The sequence below is a fragment of the Entelurus aequoreus genome, linkage group LG03 (assembly GCF_033978785.1).
Source record: "Entelurus aequoreus isolate RoL-2023_Sb linkage group LG03, RoL_Eaeq_v1.1, whole genome shotgun sequence".
NCBI classification, from domain to species: domain Eukaryota; kingdom Metazoa; phylum Chordata; class Actinopteri; order Syngnathiformes; family Syngnathidae; genus Entelurus; species Entelurus aequoreus.
In genome coordinates this window covers 23749348-23763620 of record NC_084733.1, presented here as the reverse complement: position 1 = coordinate 23763620, position 14273 = coordinate 23749348, and the positions used below count along the sequence as shown (strand labels likewise).

General features: G+C 41.2%; 1 protein-coding gene across 1 annotated transcript in view; it reads left to right on the top strand.

Moving 5' to 3' along the window:
* Positions 1-13891, top strand: part of cldn23l (claudin 23-like) — a 14881-nt gene extending 990 nt beyond the window's left edge. Inside the window, exon 2 of the mRNA XM_062040448.1 lies at positions 12638-13891. Within this exon, the coding sequence (XP_061896432.1) occupies positions 12719-13468 (750 nt within the window). The 5' untranslated portion in view covers positions 12638-12718 and the 3' untranslated portion in view covers positions 13469-13891. The remainder of the gene's footprint in view (positions 1-12637) is intronic.
* Positions 13892-14273: the final 382 nt, after the last annotated feature.

The window sequence follows — 14273 nt, the reverse complement described above, 5'->3', positions numbered from 1 at the left end:
TTACCATCCATCCATCCATCTTCTTCCGTTTATCCGAGGACGGGTCGCGGGGGCAGCAGCCTAAGCAGAGAAGCCCAGACTTTCCTCACCCCAGCCACTTCGTCCAGCTCCTCCCGCGGGATCCCGAGGCGTTCCCAGGCCAGCCGGGAGACATAGTCTTCCCAACGTGTCCTGGGTCTTCCTTGTGGCCTCCTACCGGTCGGACGTGCCCTAAACACCTCCCTAGGGAGGCGTTCGAGCTAACCACCTCATCTGGCTCCTCTCGATGTGGAGGAGCAGCGGCTTTACTTTGAGCTCCTCCCGGATGGCAGAGCTTCTCACCCTATCTCTAAGGGAGAGCCCCGCCACCCGACGGAGGAAACTCATTTCGGCCGCTTGTACCCGTGATCTTGTCCTTTCGGTCATAACCCAAAGCTCATGATCATGGGTGAGGATGGGAACGTAGATCGACCGGTAAATTGAGAGCTTTGCCTTCCGGCTCAGCTCCTTCTTCACCACAACGGATCGATACAGCGTCCGCATTACTGAAGACGCCGCACCGATCCACCTGTCGATCTCACGATCCACTCTTCCCTCACTCGTGAACAAGACTCCGAGGTACTTGAACTCCTCCACTTGGGGCAGGGTCTCCTCCGCAACCCGGAGATGGCACTCCACCCTTTTCCGGGCAAGAACCATGGACTCGGACTTGGAGGTGCTGCTTCTCATCCCAGTCGCTTCACGCTCGGCTGCGAACCGATCCAGTGAGAGCTGAAGATCCTGGCCAGATGAAGCCATCAGGACCACATCATCTGCAAAAAGCAGAGACCTAATCCTGCAGCCTTTATCTTGTGTAGTTGTTCAGTAGAAGAAAAGTTTGCTGACACAAATATATGCTGTGCAATTTAATACGGTACTAAAATATATCACATTTGAATGGCAGAGTGCCAAATAGAGTATTAAAAATATTCTTTTAAACTGCAATTAACCCAGGTTTCTGTTTTTGTTTATATATTGTTTATTTTACATTTGTTTTACTCAGGAACAGGTTGTATTTAAAATGTTGCAAAATATAGTCCTATGTGTACAAAATGTATGTTTTGGTCATTGAATTTTCTTTTCATGAATGAGAATTTAAAGGGGAACTGCACATTTTTTGGAATTTTGCCTATTGTTCACCATCATCATGAAAGACATGACGACGGACGGATTTTTTTTTTAAGTTAATTTGAAATAATAAATAAACGTAAATAAAAGTTCTCTTACAATGGAACCATTGGAAACTCCACTATTCCGCCCATGAAACCCAATAAATAACCATTCAAAAAGCGCCAACAACACATTTCATGACTTGAATATTAGCCAAGTATTAGTGATATTGTTATTAAAAACGCTTACACAGACGGACTATTTGTAGTGGCGCCGTGATTACTTCAGCGTGTGGTCTGCTGCTTCCTCGCTTCCTTGCTCCCTGTATGTTTATTGTAGATCATAAATCATGCATCTCACCTGAAAAGTAGATGGCTGTGAGTATAATCCAACAAATTGGTACACTTTGGCAGCCATTTAGGACCTGAAACTGGCAAGAACGACACAGTGTACACCCATTCCCCAAATTGTGCAGTTCCCCTTTGAAACCAAAAACAATTGGTTGATATTAATTTCATTTTAAAATACAAAAACTAAAATTGAAAAACAGAGTTTTTCTTCCTTAGTGATGGACAACAATAACTAGACTAACTAGAAAATGTACAAGAACATTTAGATAGACCTGCTAGTAGTTGGGGTTGCTCGAAGACCAACTTGTTAGCATGCTCAGGTTAGCATAAAAATATTCTAATGTTACTATGGTAACAAATAACCAAACAACATGATGCTTTTTAGGTTTAAACATGAATTAGGCGAAAATGCTAGGATAGAACAATTGCATGCTAAAATACAAAAAATTTAGCATACTTGCAAGATGGCGCCAATTATCAAAATCCATGAATTTTACATTGAAATTATTAAAATGAGCTAAAAAAAATTAGCATGCTAATGTAAGCTTGCTAATATAAGAAAAGTTACCATACTTGCAAGATGGTGCCAAGTGTAAAAAAAATCCATGATTTTTAGGTTTAATCATATACAATTAACCAAAATGCTAGCATAAAACATGCATGCTAACACATGCTAATGTAAAATGAGAACAATTAGCATACTTGCAAGAATTGGTTTTAGTCACCATGTTTTGTCGTATTCCAACGTCGGAATCGGAAGTTGCATTTTTCAATAAAATGTTTTGTTTTTCAAAATAAAAGTCAAATAAACCAATCAGGTTTTTGGGGTTTTTCAATTGCCATTCGTTTCAATGACCAAAACATACACTGACCAATATTGTACTTCACTGACAACACAATTACCAATAAGGACTTCAAAAGCACACAAAAAAATACTACATTACCCCGAGAGGGACAAGCGGTAGAAAATAGATGAATGGATACAATAACGTAACTAAATATAGTGGATTACTTTTGGTTTCATAGCCACTTTTTATATGAAATACCTCGGTGAATGTATTTTTAAATATGATTAAATACATTTTTGCAACCTTTACACGGCTGCCTAGACGGCCCTAACACAGTAAGGTAATCAAATGTAGTTGATTACTTTTGGTTTCATTTATACTTTTATATGAATTACGTCGGTGAATGTATTTTTAACATGATTAAAGGGGACGCCAACTTTCCAAAGTGTTGTATCATACACCGCCCTCCCTTGACTTGTAGTGCTTAATTATGTGAACTACAGCGCTTGAAATCCTTAGAACGTCATGTAATTACAAAGCTACAATTGAAGAAATATTCCAAGAAATATTTGTAGCATTATCAACTCCTAATGTTACCTATAAACATATGTTACTGTTTACCCACCCTTCAGCATTCCTATCACCTTAATCACAGGAAATGCTGCGCTGCCAGTAAGTAAGACTGAAGAAGATGTATTTTTTTCTTCATTCTATTTCTTTTAATAATTGTCTTCCTGATTTGTTTGTTTCCAAAACACAGCAGCGTGTGTTGGTGGCTACTGGCTGACTTTGCTCAGGTTAGCTATTGTGGCGGTCTCTGCATTGTTATTCTGCATTCAGACTGACGTTATTACAAAAGGGGAGTGAAGCCCAACAAGGTTATTTCTGGAGATCAATTGTGTGGCTTTGAGGAAAGACGTCACACAGTTACAAAGGGCAATTTGGAATACTGCCTATCATTCACAATCCTTACGTAAGAACACATATGTTTTTCTTTTTTCATGCATTCTAAGTCGCAAAATACAGCAAGTACGAGGTGGCTAACAATGAAGCTAATGGGAGTCCTCTATTGCCCCCATAAGGCCCTCTAAAAACATCTAAAAAGAACTCAAAAAACTCCATCGAGTTACCTAAATATTAACCAAGTGTTAGCGATATTGTCATTATAAGCTAAGCGCTATAAGGCTGCAGAAGTCTACACATTGAAACGTGAAATATTTACACACGGGTCGGAAGTCTTTGGCTTTGGGGCTGGTTTTTGTGTGTTTCTTCAGGTGTCCATAAAGCGCTAAATGGCTGACTGAATGATTCTGTGAATGTGTTTCATTTAATGTGAACAATCTTATTGGGCCACGGTGACACGTTCAGCAATTCAATTGGTCTGATGTGACCAGGCTAAATTTAGCCTATGGGAGCCGTTCTTTTGGTTTGCTCTCATAATACTACTGTCGTAATGACATTTTTACTTCATACAGCCATTTTTGTGCTTAAAAATGGTTTCTGAGTAACACTACCGGTGCTACACATTTTTGGGGGGCAAAAGAGGAGGTATCTAGATGTGTTAGTAACATCTTTAAAATGTGTTTTGGGGGGCTGGTCCCAGCAAATTTCATGCAATAATTAGTTTTTAGTGCATGTAAACATACAGTATATTGGCTGCAGAAGTCTACAAGCCGCAAGTGTACACATTCAAACATGAAATACTTACACACGGGTCGGAATTCATTGGCTTTGGGGCTGGTTTTTGTGTGTTTCTTCACGTGATGAGTGTGAGTCCATAAAGCCCGAAATGGCTGACTGAATGATTCTGTGAATGTGTTTCATTTAATGTGAACAATCTTATTGGGCCACGGTGACACGTTCAGCAATTCAATTGGTCTGATGTGACCAGGCTAAATTTAGCCTATGGGAGCCGTTCTTTTGGTTTGCTTTCATAATACTACTGTCGTAATGACATTTTTACTTCATCCAGCCATTTTTTTTTCTGAGTAACACTACAGGTGCTACACAATTTTGGAGGTATCTAGATGTGTTTTAGATGTGTTAGTACCATCTTTAAAATGTAAATAAACAAATTAAGGCTTATTTCCTGTGTTTTGGGGGGCTAGTCCCAGCAAATTTCATGCAATAATTTGTTTTTAGTGCATGTAAACATACAGTATGTTAGCTGCAGAAGTCTACAAGCCGCAAGTGTACACATTGAAACATGAAATACTTGCACACGGGTCGGAATTATTTGGGTTTGGGGCTGGTTTTTGTGTGTTTCTTCACGTGATGAGTGTGAGTCCATAAAGCGCGAAATGGCTGACTGAATGATTCTGTGAGTGTGTTTCATTTAATGTGAACAATCTTATTGGGCCACGGTGACACGTTCAGCAATTCAATTGGTCTGATGTGACCAGGCTAAATTTATTGGTGGCACGAGAAGCTCGTGAACCCACAAAAATCCATAAATTAGCCGCAGCATTGTATAAATCAAAGTGTTATAGGGGAACTGCACTTTTTGGGGGTAATTTTGCCTTTCATTGAAAATCCTTATGTAAGACAAGAACACATATGTTTCTCTCTTGTTTTATGCATTCTAAATATTAAATAAATGCGATCAAAATCTGCTTAGAATGGAGCCTATGGGAGCCGTTCTTTTGGTTTGCTGTCATAATACTACTGTAGTAATGACATTTTTACGTCATACAGCCATTTTTGTGCTTAAAAATGGTTTCTGTGTAACACTAAATGTGCTACATGTTTTTTTCTAGATGTGTTTTAGATGTCTTACTACCATCTTTAAAATGTCAATAAACAAATTAAGGTGTATTTCATGTGTTTTCCAGCTAATTTCATGCAATAATTAGTTTTTAGTGCATGTAAACATACCAAGTGTGTGCATCAGGGTCAGACAGGGGCCCCTTTTTACAGTCTTGTGTGTGGGGGCCCAAAATGTGGCTGTTGCTTTTGTAGTGGCGCAGTGGTTAGCGCTTGTGCCTCACAGCGAGAAGGTCCTGGGTTTGATTCCCAGTCTCGGGGTCTTTCTGTTTGCATGTTCTCCCCGTGACTGCGTGGGTTCCCTCCGGGTACTCCGGCTTCCTCCCACCTCCAAAGACATGCACCTGGGGATAGGTTGATTGGCAACACTAAATTGGCCCTAGTGTGTGAATGTGAGTGTGAATGTTGTCTGTTTATCTGTATTGGCCCTGTGATGAGGTGGCGACTTGTCCAGGGTGTACCACCCGAATGCAGTTGGGATACGCTCCAGCCCCCAGCGACCCCAAAAGGGGACAAGCGGTAGAAAATGGATGGATGGATTTTTAAAGACGTTTTTTGGGCCAACACCGCGTAAATCTGTCGTACGTCAGCAGTTAAAAGGAGATTTTGTAACCTATTGTCAAAAGGTTTCATTGTAAATTATATATCAAAAAACATATTATGAGAATTGATTCTTAATCCGATCGGAATCAAGAATCGGAATCAGACTCGAATCCAATCATGAGGTGCCCAAAGATTCCCACCTCTCTTGGTTAGGTTATGTAAAAGGAGGATAAAGTGCACAATTGCGATTGGAGCTTGGACAAACACAGCTAATTAGCATTAAGGCTACAGACCCACAAAACGGCATCAAAAAGCACCAAACAGTCTAAATTAGTGTTGGTACCGGTACCAAAATTATTTCGATACTTTTCAGTACTTTTCTAAATTAAGGGGATCACAAAAAATTGCATTATTGGCTTTATTTTATCAAAAAATCTTAGGGTACATTAAACATATGTTCCTTATTGCAAGTTTGTCCTTAAATAAAATAGTGAACATACAAGACAACTTGTCTTTTATTAGTAAGTAAGCAAACAAAGGCTCCTAATTAGTCTGCTGACATATGCAGTAACATATTGTGTCATTTTCCAATCTATCATTTTGTCAACATTATTAAGGACAAGTGGTAGAAAATGAATTATTAATCTACTTGTTCATTCACTGTTAATATCTGCTTACTTTCTCTTTTAACATGTTCTATCTACACTTCTGTTCAAATGTAATAATCACGTATTCTTCTGTTGTTTGATACTTTACATTAGTTTTGGATGATACCACAAATTTGGGTATCAATCCGATACCAAGTCATTCGAAGTCCTCATGTCCTCAGGGGACGGACCGGTACTTTTCAGAGGAGGTACAGTACCGAATATGATTCATTAGTATCGCGGTACTATACTAACACCGGTATACCGTACAACCCTAGTCTAAATTTGAGCATCAAGGCTAAATATCGGACAATACACTATTGTTGGACATCTGATTTAAAATCGTCGAGATATGATGAGAAATAACGGAGAGCTGTTAACATCCCCATAACTTCAAATGAATTGGTTCGTAAATATTCACTTCAGCTATAATTATGGTGTTCTCTCTTCTTGTCAGGGACATGCATTATTGAGACGCTACGTGTCCTGACAAAAAATACAAAAAAACCCATACAATCTCACACGGGTGCCTGAACTCAACATTTGTGTATCAGCCAGCGCAAAGGTCTGGAATAGAAAGCCCCCTAATGAGCTCGTGTGATAAATAAAGCCCTGCGTTGTGAGCTGCCAGGTTATTGTCTCATAGCAACAGAGACCATTCACGTCAGCAGCAGCAGCTGTGAAATAGAACCTGACTCTGCTTTCACTGGCTGCAATGTCGGGTTTTGGGGTTTTTTTTGACTGGTGCATCAGTTTGCTCTGCTTCCCTCAGCGGCTCTCAAACTGTGGTACGTGTACCACTGGTGGTACTCGGAGAGCCGAGTGTTTTCTGAGGTGGTACTTGGTGAAAAACGTTGAGCTGGTATAGAGTCCTCAGTATGAAAAGGCTGCATTAGTTAAATACATTAATTTACAAAATTAATTCCACAGTGTGGACTGTGAATGACATTTGTGGTAATGCCTCTGGGTTGTGCTCAACATGCATTGGAAAAACAGCATAAAGTTCATGTGATGCAAATCTCCTCAAAGTGGTTTAATAATTTAGACAATTTAGTTGCATAAGTGCCGCACTTGCAAAGACATTATGACTGATTGTGGACATGTTTTGCAAGAGATCTTGCTCAAATTCCACACACTTGTGCCTGTCAGTCCCCCAAAGGTGTGTACCAACTTTTGTGGTGATGCGCCCAAAAACCTCAAAGTTACTAAAAGTAGTTATGTCAAGCACATTGAGCTTTGTGATTAATTCCCACGCAATCCCATTAATGGTGGTCATATTTTGGTATTTACTGTAATAACAGCGCCACCATGTGGTGTATTAGTTGGGAAAATACAGGCACAATAAACACAGAGTGCAGGTCCGAACCAATTTTCAGTCTGTGTCCCTTGTAGGGTTGTACCGGTATTAGTATAGTACCGCGATACTAATGAATCATATTCGGTACTATGCCGCCTCTAAAAAGTACTGGTCCACCACCCCCCGTCGTCGTCACGTCGTGACATTGCTGATTTACGAGCAGACGAGCATGTTCAGCGGCACACAATCACGGAGTACTTACAAGCAGACACAGTGTGTAGACAGAAAAGGGAGAACGGACACATTTTGGCTTAAAAACTAACGATAAAGGTGAAGCTATAACACTGAAACGACCTCAGGAAGAGGTGCTTTAAGACATGGCTAGCGAGCTAGTAGCTAAAGTCCAGCCCCAGTCGGCAGTGTTTTAGCTACTTCTAAATCACTAATCCTCGCCTCCATGGCGACAAATAAAGTAAGTTTCTTACAAGTATCATCCCTGCAGGACGAGGAATAGCTAAACATGCTTCACTACACACCGTAGCTCGCCGGCGTCAAAATGTAAACAAACGCCATTGATGGATCTACACCTGACATCCACTGTAATGATACCAAGTACAGAAGCGTATCTAGTCGATACTACTATAAATACGTCGATATTTTTTGTCATCACAACATCATCTTTGGTTTTTAAAAAATGTATATTATGTTTATAAACTCAGGAAATATGTCCCTGGACACATGAGGACTTTGAATATGACCAATGTATGATCCTGTAACGACTTGGTATCGGATTGATACCCACATTTGTGGTATCATCCAAAACTAATGTAAAGTATCAAACAACAGAAGAATAAGTTATTATTACATTTTAACAGAAGTGTAGATAGAACATGTTAAAAGAGAAAGTAAGCAGATATTAACAGTAAATGAACAAGTAGATGAATAATTTATTTTCTACCACTTGTCCTTAATAATTTTGGCAAAATAATAGAATGGAAAATGACACAATATGTTACTGCATATGTCAGCAGACTAAATTAGGAGCCTTTGTTTGTTTACTTACTACTAAAAGACAAGTTGTATTGTATGTTCACTATTTTATTTAAGGACAAACTTGCAATAAGAAACATATATTTAATGTACCCTAAGATTTTTTGCCAATAATGCAATTTTTTTGTGGTCCCCTTTATTTAGAAAAGTATCGAAATAATTTTAGTACTAGTACCGGTACCAAAATATTGGTATCGGGACAACGCTCGTCCCTTGCATATTTTTCTACACATACTTATTATTTTGGGTGCTCAAAAAATAGATTCACATTCAAATTTCGATTTGTATTCATTGATGCGTGAAGGATATACTACTGGTGAGTAGGGATGTATACCCAATTTGGCATTTTTATATAGGAGGGGGGAATCTTTGGGCACCTCCCGATTCGATTATGATCGTTATTCATGCATCTTTAATTTATGAATTGAAATTGAAAGAGTTGAATTAATTCCCCGTACATTTATTAAATAATGGAAATGTGTGCAAAACTGGTACATACAGTATGTGCCTTAAAATAAAGGAGCTGGTCGGATCTCTCTGTGAGTTGGCTCGCTGCGGTCAGACACGTTTTAGAACTGACTGCATTATTGTTTTTACAATAAATAAATAATCGATTATTGATGTTTATCGATCGATTTTACAAACGCCCATGCCCAAATTGTGATGTGTCTAAAAATCGATTATTTCCCCATCTCTACTTCAATAAGTATTGACCGTCGGTACTACCGGGTATCAATTCCCGTAAAATCAAACAGTGCCATAGTATGGTACCTTTGTTGCAAATGACATCACTTGGAGACATTGAAAGAATGGAAGAAACCAAATGTGTGTAATAATAGATGAAAAAATGAAATGGAACTCTCATAAAAAATATACAACACAAAGTGGCAAGAAACATGTCAATAATGAATAAAGCAAAAACTGTTCTAGACCAAAAGTCACTTCATATTCTCCACTGCTCGCTAGTGTTACTATATCTGAGTTTCTGTGTAGAAATATGGGGAAATAACTACAAAAGTACACTTAGCAATTTACTGAAGTGAATTCATGAACTCATATTATGTTTTGCATATGGTGAATGTTTATATTCATCTTGGAGAAAGCCAACCACCAGGTTTAAGTAAATGGTAGATATTTCAGTTTGGGCACATAATAACATGGGGCCTTTGAGTATTGACGTTTGTGTGTGGATTGGATTAGTTCTCGCGGAAAGAAAAGGCAATAAAATTGGACCTTGGTATGCAAAGGTGATGGCCCTAACCGTGAGAAAAGACTACATGTTTAGCCTAATGACAGCATCTAAGATTCGACCGGCATCTGTTTTCTTTTCAGTCACTTACACACAAACATCCCCTTTTTGGCCAGGATGCACTCTCCTGACTTAGCACACACCCAGAGACAGGAGGTAGGAATATAAAACTAGAGATGTCCGATAATGGCCTTTTTTGTCGATATCCGATATTCCGATATTGTCCAACTCTTTATTACCGATTTTGATATCAACCGATACCGATATATTCAGTCGTGGAATTTATCATTATTATGCCTAATTTTGTTGTGATGCCCCGCTGGATGCATTAAGCAATGTAACAAGGTTTTCCAAAATAAATCAACTCAAGTTATGGAAAAAAAAATGCCAACATGGCACTGCCATATTTATTATTGAAGTCACAAAGTGCATTATTTCTTTTAACATGCCTCAAAACAGCAGCTAGGAATTTGGGACATGCTCTCCCTGAGAGAGCATGAGGAGGTTGAAGTGGGCGGGGTTGGGTGGAGCGGGGTTGAGTTGGGGGGGGGGGGGGTAGGGGGTAGCGAGGGATGTATATTGTAGCGTCCCGGAAGAGTTAGTGCTGCAAGGGGTTCTGGGTATTTGTCCTGTTGTGTTTATGTTGTGTTACGGTGCGGATGTTCTCCCGAAATGTGTTTGTCATTCTTGTTTGGTGTGGGTTCACGGTGTGGCGCATATTTGTAACAGTGTTAAAGTTGTTTATACGGCCACCCTCAGTGTGACCTGTATGGCTGTTGACCAAGTATGACTTGCATTCACTTGTGTGTGGGAAAAGCCGTAGATATTATGTGATTGGGCAGGCACGCAAAGGCAGTGCCTTTAAGGCACGCCTCCAATATTGTTGCCCCGGGAGATTTTCGGGAGTGGCACTGAAATTTGGGAGTCTCCCGGGAAAATCAGGAGGGTAGGCAAGTTTGACTGAGAGACGCAACTGCTCTGTACTTCTCCCTACGTCCGTGTACCACTCCGTACAGCGGCGTTTTAAAAAGTATTTTATTTTACGTTTAGAAAACGGTACCGATAATTTCCGATATTACATTTTAAAGCATTTATGGGCTGATAATATCGGCAGTCCGATATTATCGGACATCTCCAAATAAAACTAATGGTTTGGCTTCTCCAAGTTAGGAGTGCTTCATTTTTGCCCTGACCTCCTCCAGGAACTGCAGTCCTGCATAATGACCCTCGCTCGTAATAAAGTAACTTTTGGTTCAGTAAAGCGTCTCCGACGTCTCTTTTGATCCGGCCACACTGCCGTGTCGCCCTTCTGTCCGGACGAGGATGACAAGACCAGAAATACACATCATTACAAAAAAGAAAGATCCAGGATGAATAATACATAATGAGCGATACATACAGCGATTACAAGCACATTGGAGGCAGACACCACAGTTGACATACTTTACACAAAAGTCACAATTTCTCTGTGATTGTTCAACCAAAGCTAATGAAGATTTTGGCAAAATGAGGGTAATAAGTTATTTTTTTGGTCGTTCTGTTTATTTTTTATTTCGTTTATTAGGTGTGTGTTAGAGTGCTTGCTGGTCACCAAACACTGGATGAATGTAGCAGCAGAGTGCGTCAAATATGGCTACAAAATGATACTTTGACGAAATAAAGGCATGTTTTATTACAGGGGTGTCAAACTCAAATACAGAGTGGGCCAAAATTTAAAACTGAACAAATTAACCTTTAACGTACTCTACAAGCTATCGTCACGTCCGCTTTTCATCCATTCTAACATCGTTCAGACCCAGTCATATGTGCGGCTTCTGTACGCACACACGAGCGAATGCAACGCATACTTCATCAACAGCCATACAGGTTACACTGAGGGTGCCAGTATAAACAACTTTAACACTGTTAGGAATATACGCCACACTGTGAATCCACACCAAACAAGAATAACAAACACATTTTGGGAGAACATCCGCACCGTAACACAACATAAACACAACAGAACAAATACCCAGAATCCTTTGCAGCATTAACTCTTCCGGGACGCTACAAAATACACCCCCGCTACCACCAAACCTCCCCCCCACACACACACACCTTGTAGCGTCCCGGAAGAGTTAGTGCTGCAAAGGGTTCTGGTTTGGTGTGGATTCACAGTGTGGCGTATATTTCTAACAGTGTTAAAGTTTTTTATTCGGCTACCCTCAGTGTAACCTCTATCGCTGTTAATGAAGTATGCGTTGCATTCTAATGTGTGTGCGTGCAGAAGCCGCACATGTTATGTGACTGGGCCAGCACTCGCTGGCTGGCTGGCGTTTGGAAGACTCCCGGGAGGATCGGCGGGCCAGCTTTAGTGTTAATTTGGTATCGCCTCAAGGGCCAAGTGAAATTACACGGCGGGCCAAAGTTTGACACCCATGTTTTATTATAAGTGAATGAGCTGGAGTATGTTTAGAACTATATTTAGACTATGATTATTTTGGTTGATTTTGTCAGGAAAACTAACGTCAGAATGACTGCAATTGCAGCCGCACATGTCATTGGTAGCAATCATGGCGTCTGTTGTTTAGTTGGCCATACTCTCATTATACACGACTCTGTCGTAATCTGTACACCACTGCCATCTAACGTCTTGGAATTGCAACTGCATGCAAAGTCTCCTATATAAATACAGTGCAGTGCTAGCAAATGAGAAACAGAAGTGTAAGAAAACAAGATAAGTGGACAGCATAGTGACACATGACTGTATCAAAAATGTACTTTAGATGTAGAAAAACTTGTTTTAAGGATAAAATGAAATGATCTTTTTCTTTCCATACCAGATGATTGTTCTCCAGCATCCCGTGGTCATCTCTACAAGACATCTGAAAAGCTAAAGAGATCACATTGGAAGAATCGTGGGTATGCAGACTCAGGCCTCCATGGTGATGGGCATCGTCTTCGCCCCCTTAGGACTGGTCCTGCTCTTCACCGCAGCCATCACGCCCCAATGGAGAGAAGGCCAGACCCGTCTGGGCCTTGCCAGGCCGGGCTCGCTTCTCCGAACCATCGTGAAAAGCAACGGTCAAGCCGGGGTCAAGTCGGGATCCGTGGACTCGCTCCTCTTAGTGCGCTCCGATGGACTTTGGGAGAGCTGTCTTCAAGTGGAGCTCTCGGAGCTGAAGCAGTGTTGGCCGGTGGCGGGGTCCTATCAGCGGGACCGGAGGGTCCGCCTGGCGCAAGGCTTGGTGCTGACCTCCTTGTTACTGTGCGGCACCGGCATCGTTCTGGCCTGCATCGGCGTCCGCTGTTGGACGGATCTACCGCTCCGAGGGGTGGCGGCTACGGGTGGCCTCCTGGTGGTGATGGCGGGGGTGCTCAGCATGAGCGCCTTGGTGGTCTACACCCACAACCTGAAGAGGCTTGGGATGGAAGGCGCCCGGCAGGAAGTCCACAACACCCGCTTACCTCAGCTGAGCTTGAGCCCGGCCGGCTCGCTCTACTTCGGCTGGCTGGGTTCATGCTTACAAGTGCTGGGAGGGGGCGCGCTCGTGTTTAGTTTCAAGCGACCCAGATGCCAAACTTGCCCGGAGTTCGCCGCCTGCCCCGCTTGTCGCCGCTGCTCACAGATTCACAACAAGCCTGACTCTGATGTTTATGAAGTCAGCTGTTAGCTTCATTTTGGCCTTTCGCTTGCATCCAGTGATTCAGTGAGTTGTGCAGCCGCTGCTGTCATTTGTCAAGCCAGACTTTGTTCGTTGTTGCAGGACTGGAGACTGATCTTGCAATGTTTATTCTCGTGCGGCCTTCTACAACCATGCTTTGTACTGTTAAAAGGGTAATGTACTTTTATTTATTTATTTTTGAATAGTGCCTACTGTATCATTCACAATGTGGGACAAGAACACATGTCTTTCCCTTATTTGGGTGTTCTAAATAGCAAAAAACTGCTAGTAAGAAGCGGCTAATGCTGATACAATCGATTCCGTCTATAAAGCCCTCTAAAAAAACATCCGGTAACACTTTAGTATGGGGAACATATTCACCATTAATTAGTTGCGTATTAACATGCAAATTAGTAACATATTGCCTCTTAAGTACTATATTATAGGCCGATAAATGCTTTAAAATGTAATATCGGAAATTACCGGTATCGGTTTCAAAATATGACTTTTTAAAACGCAGCTGTGTACACGGACGTAGGGAGAAATACAGAGCGTCAATAAACCTTAAAGGCACCGCCTTTGCGTGCCGGCCCAGTCACATAATATCTACGGCTTTTCACACACACACACACAAGTGAATGCAAGGCATACTTGGTCAACAGCCATACAGGTCACACTGAGGGTGGCCGTATAAACAACTTTAACACTGTTACAAATATGCGCCACACTGTGAACCCACACCAAACAAGAATGACAAACACATTTCGGGAGAACATCCGCACCGTAACACAACATAAACACAACAGGACAAATA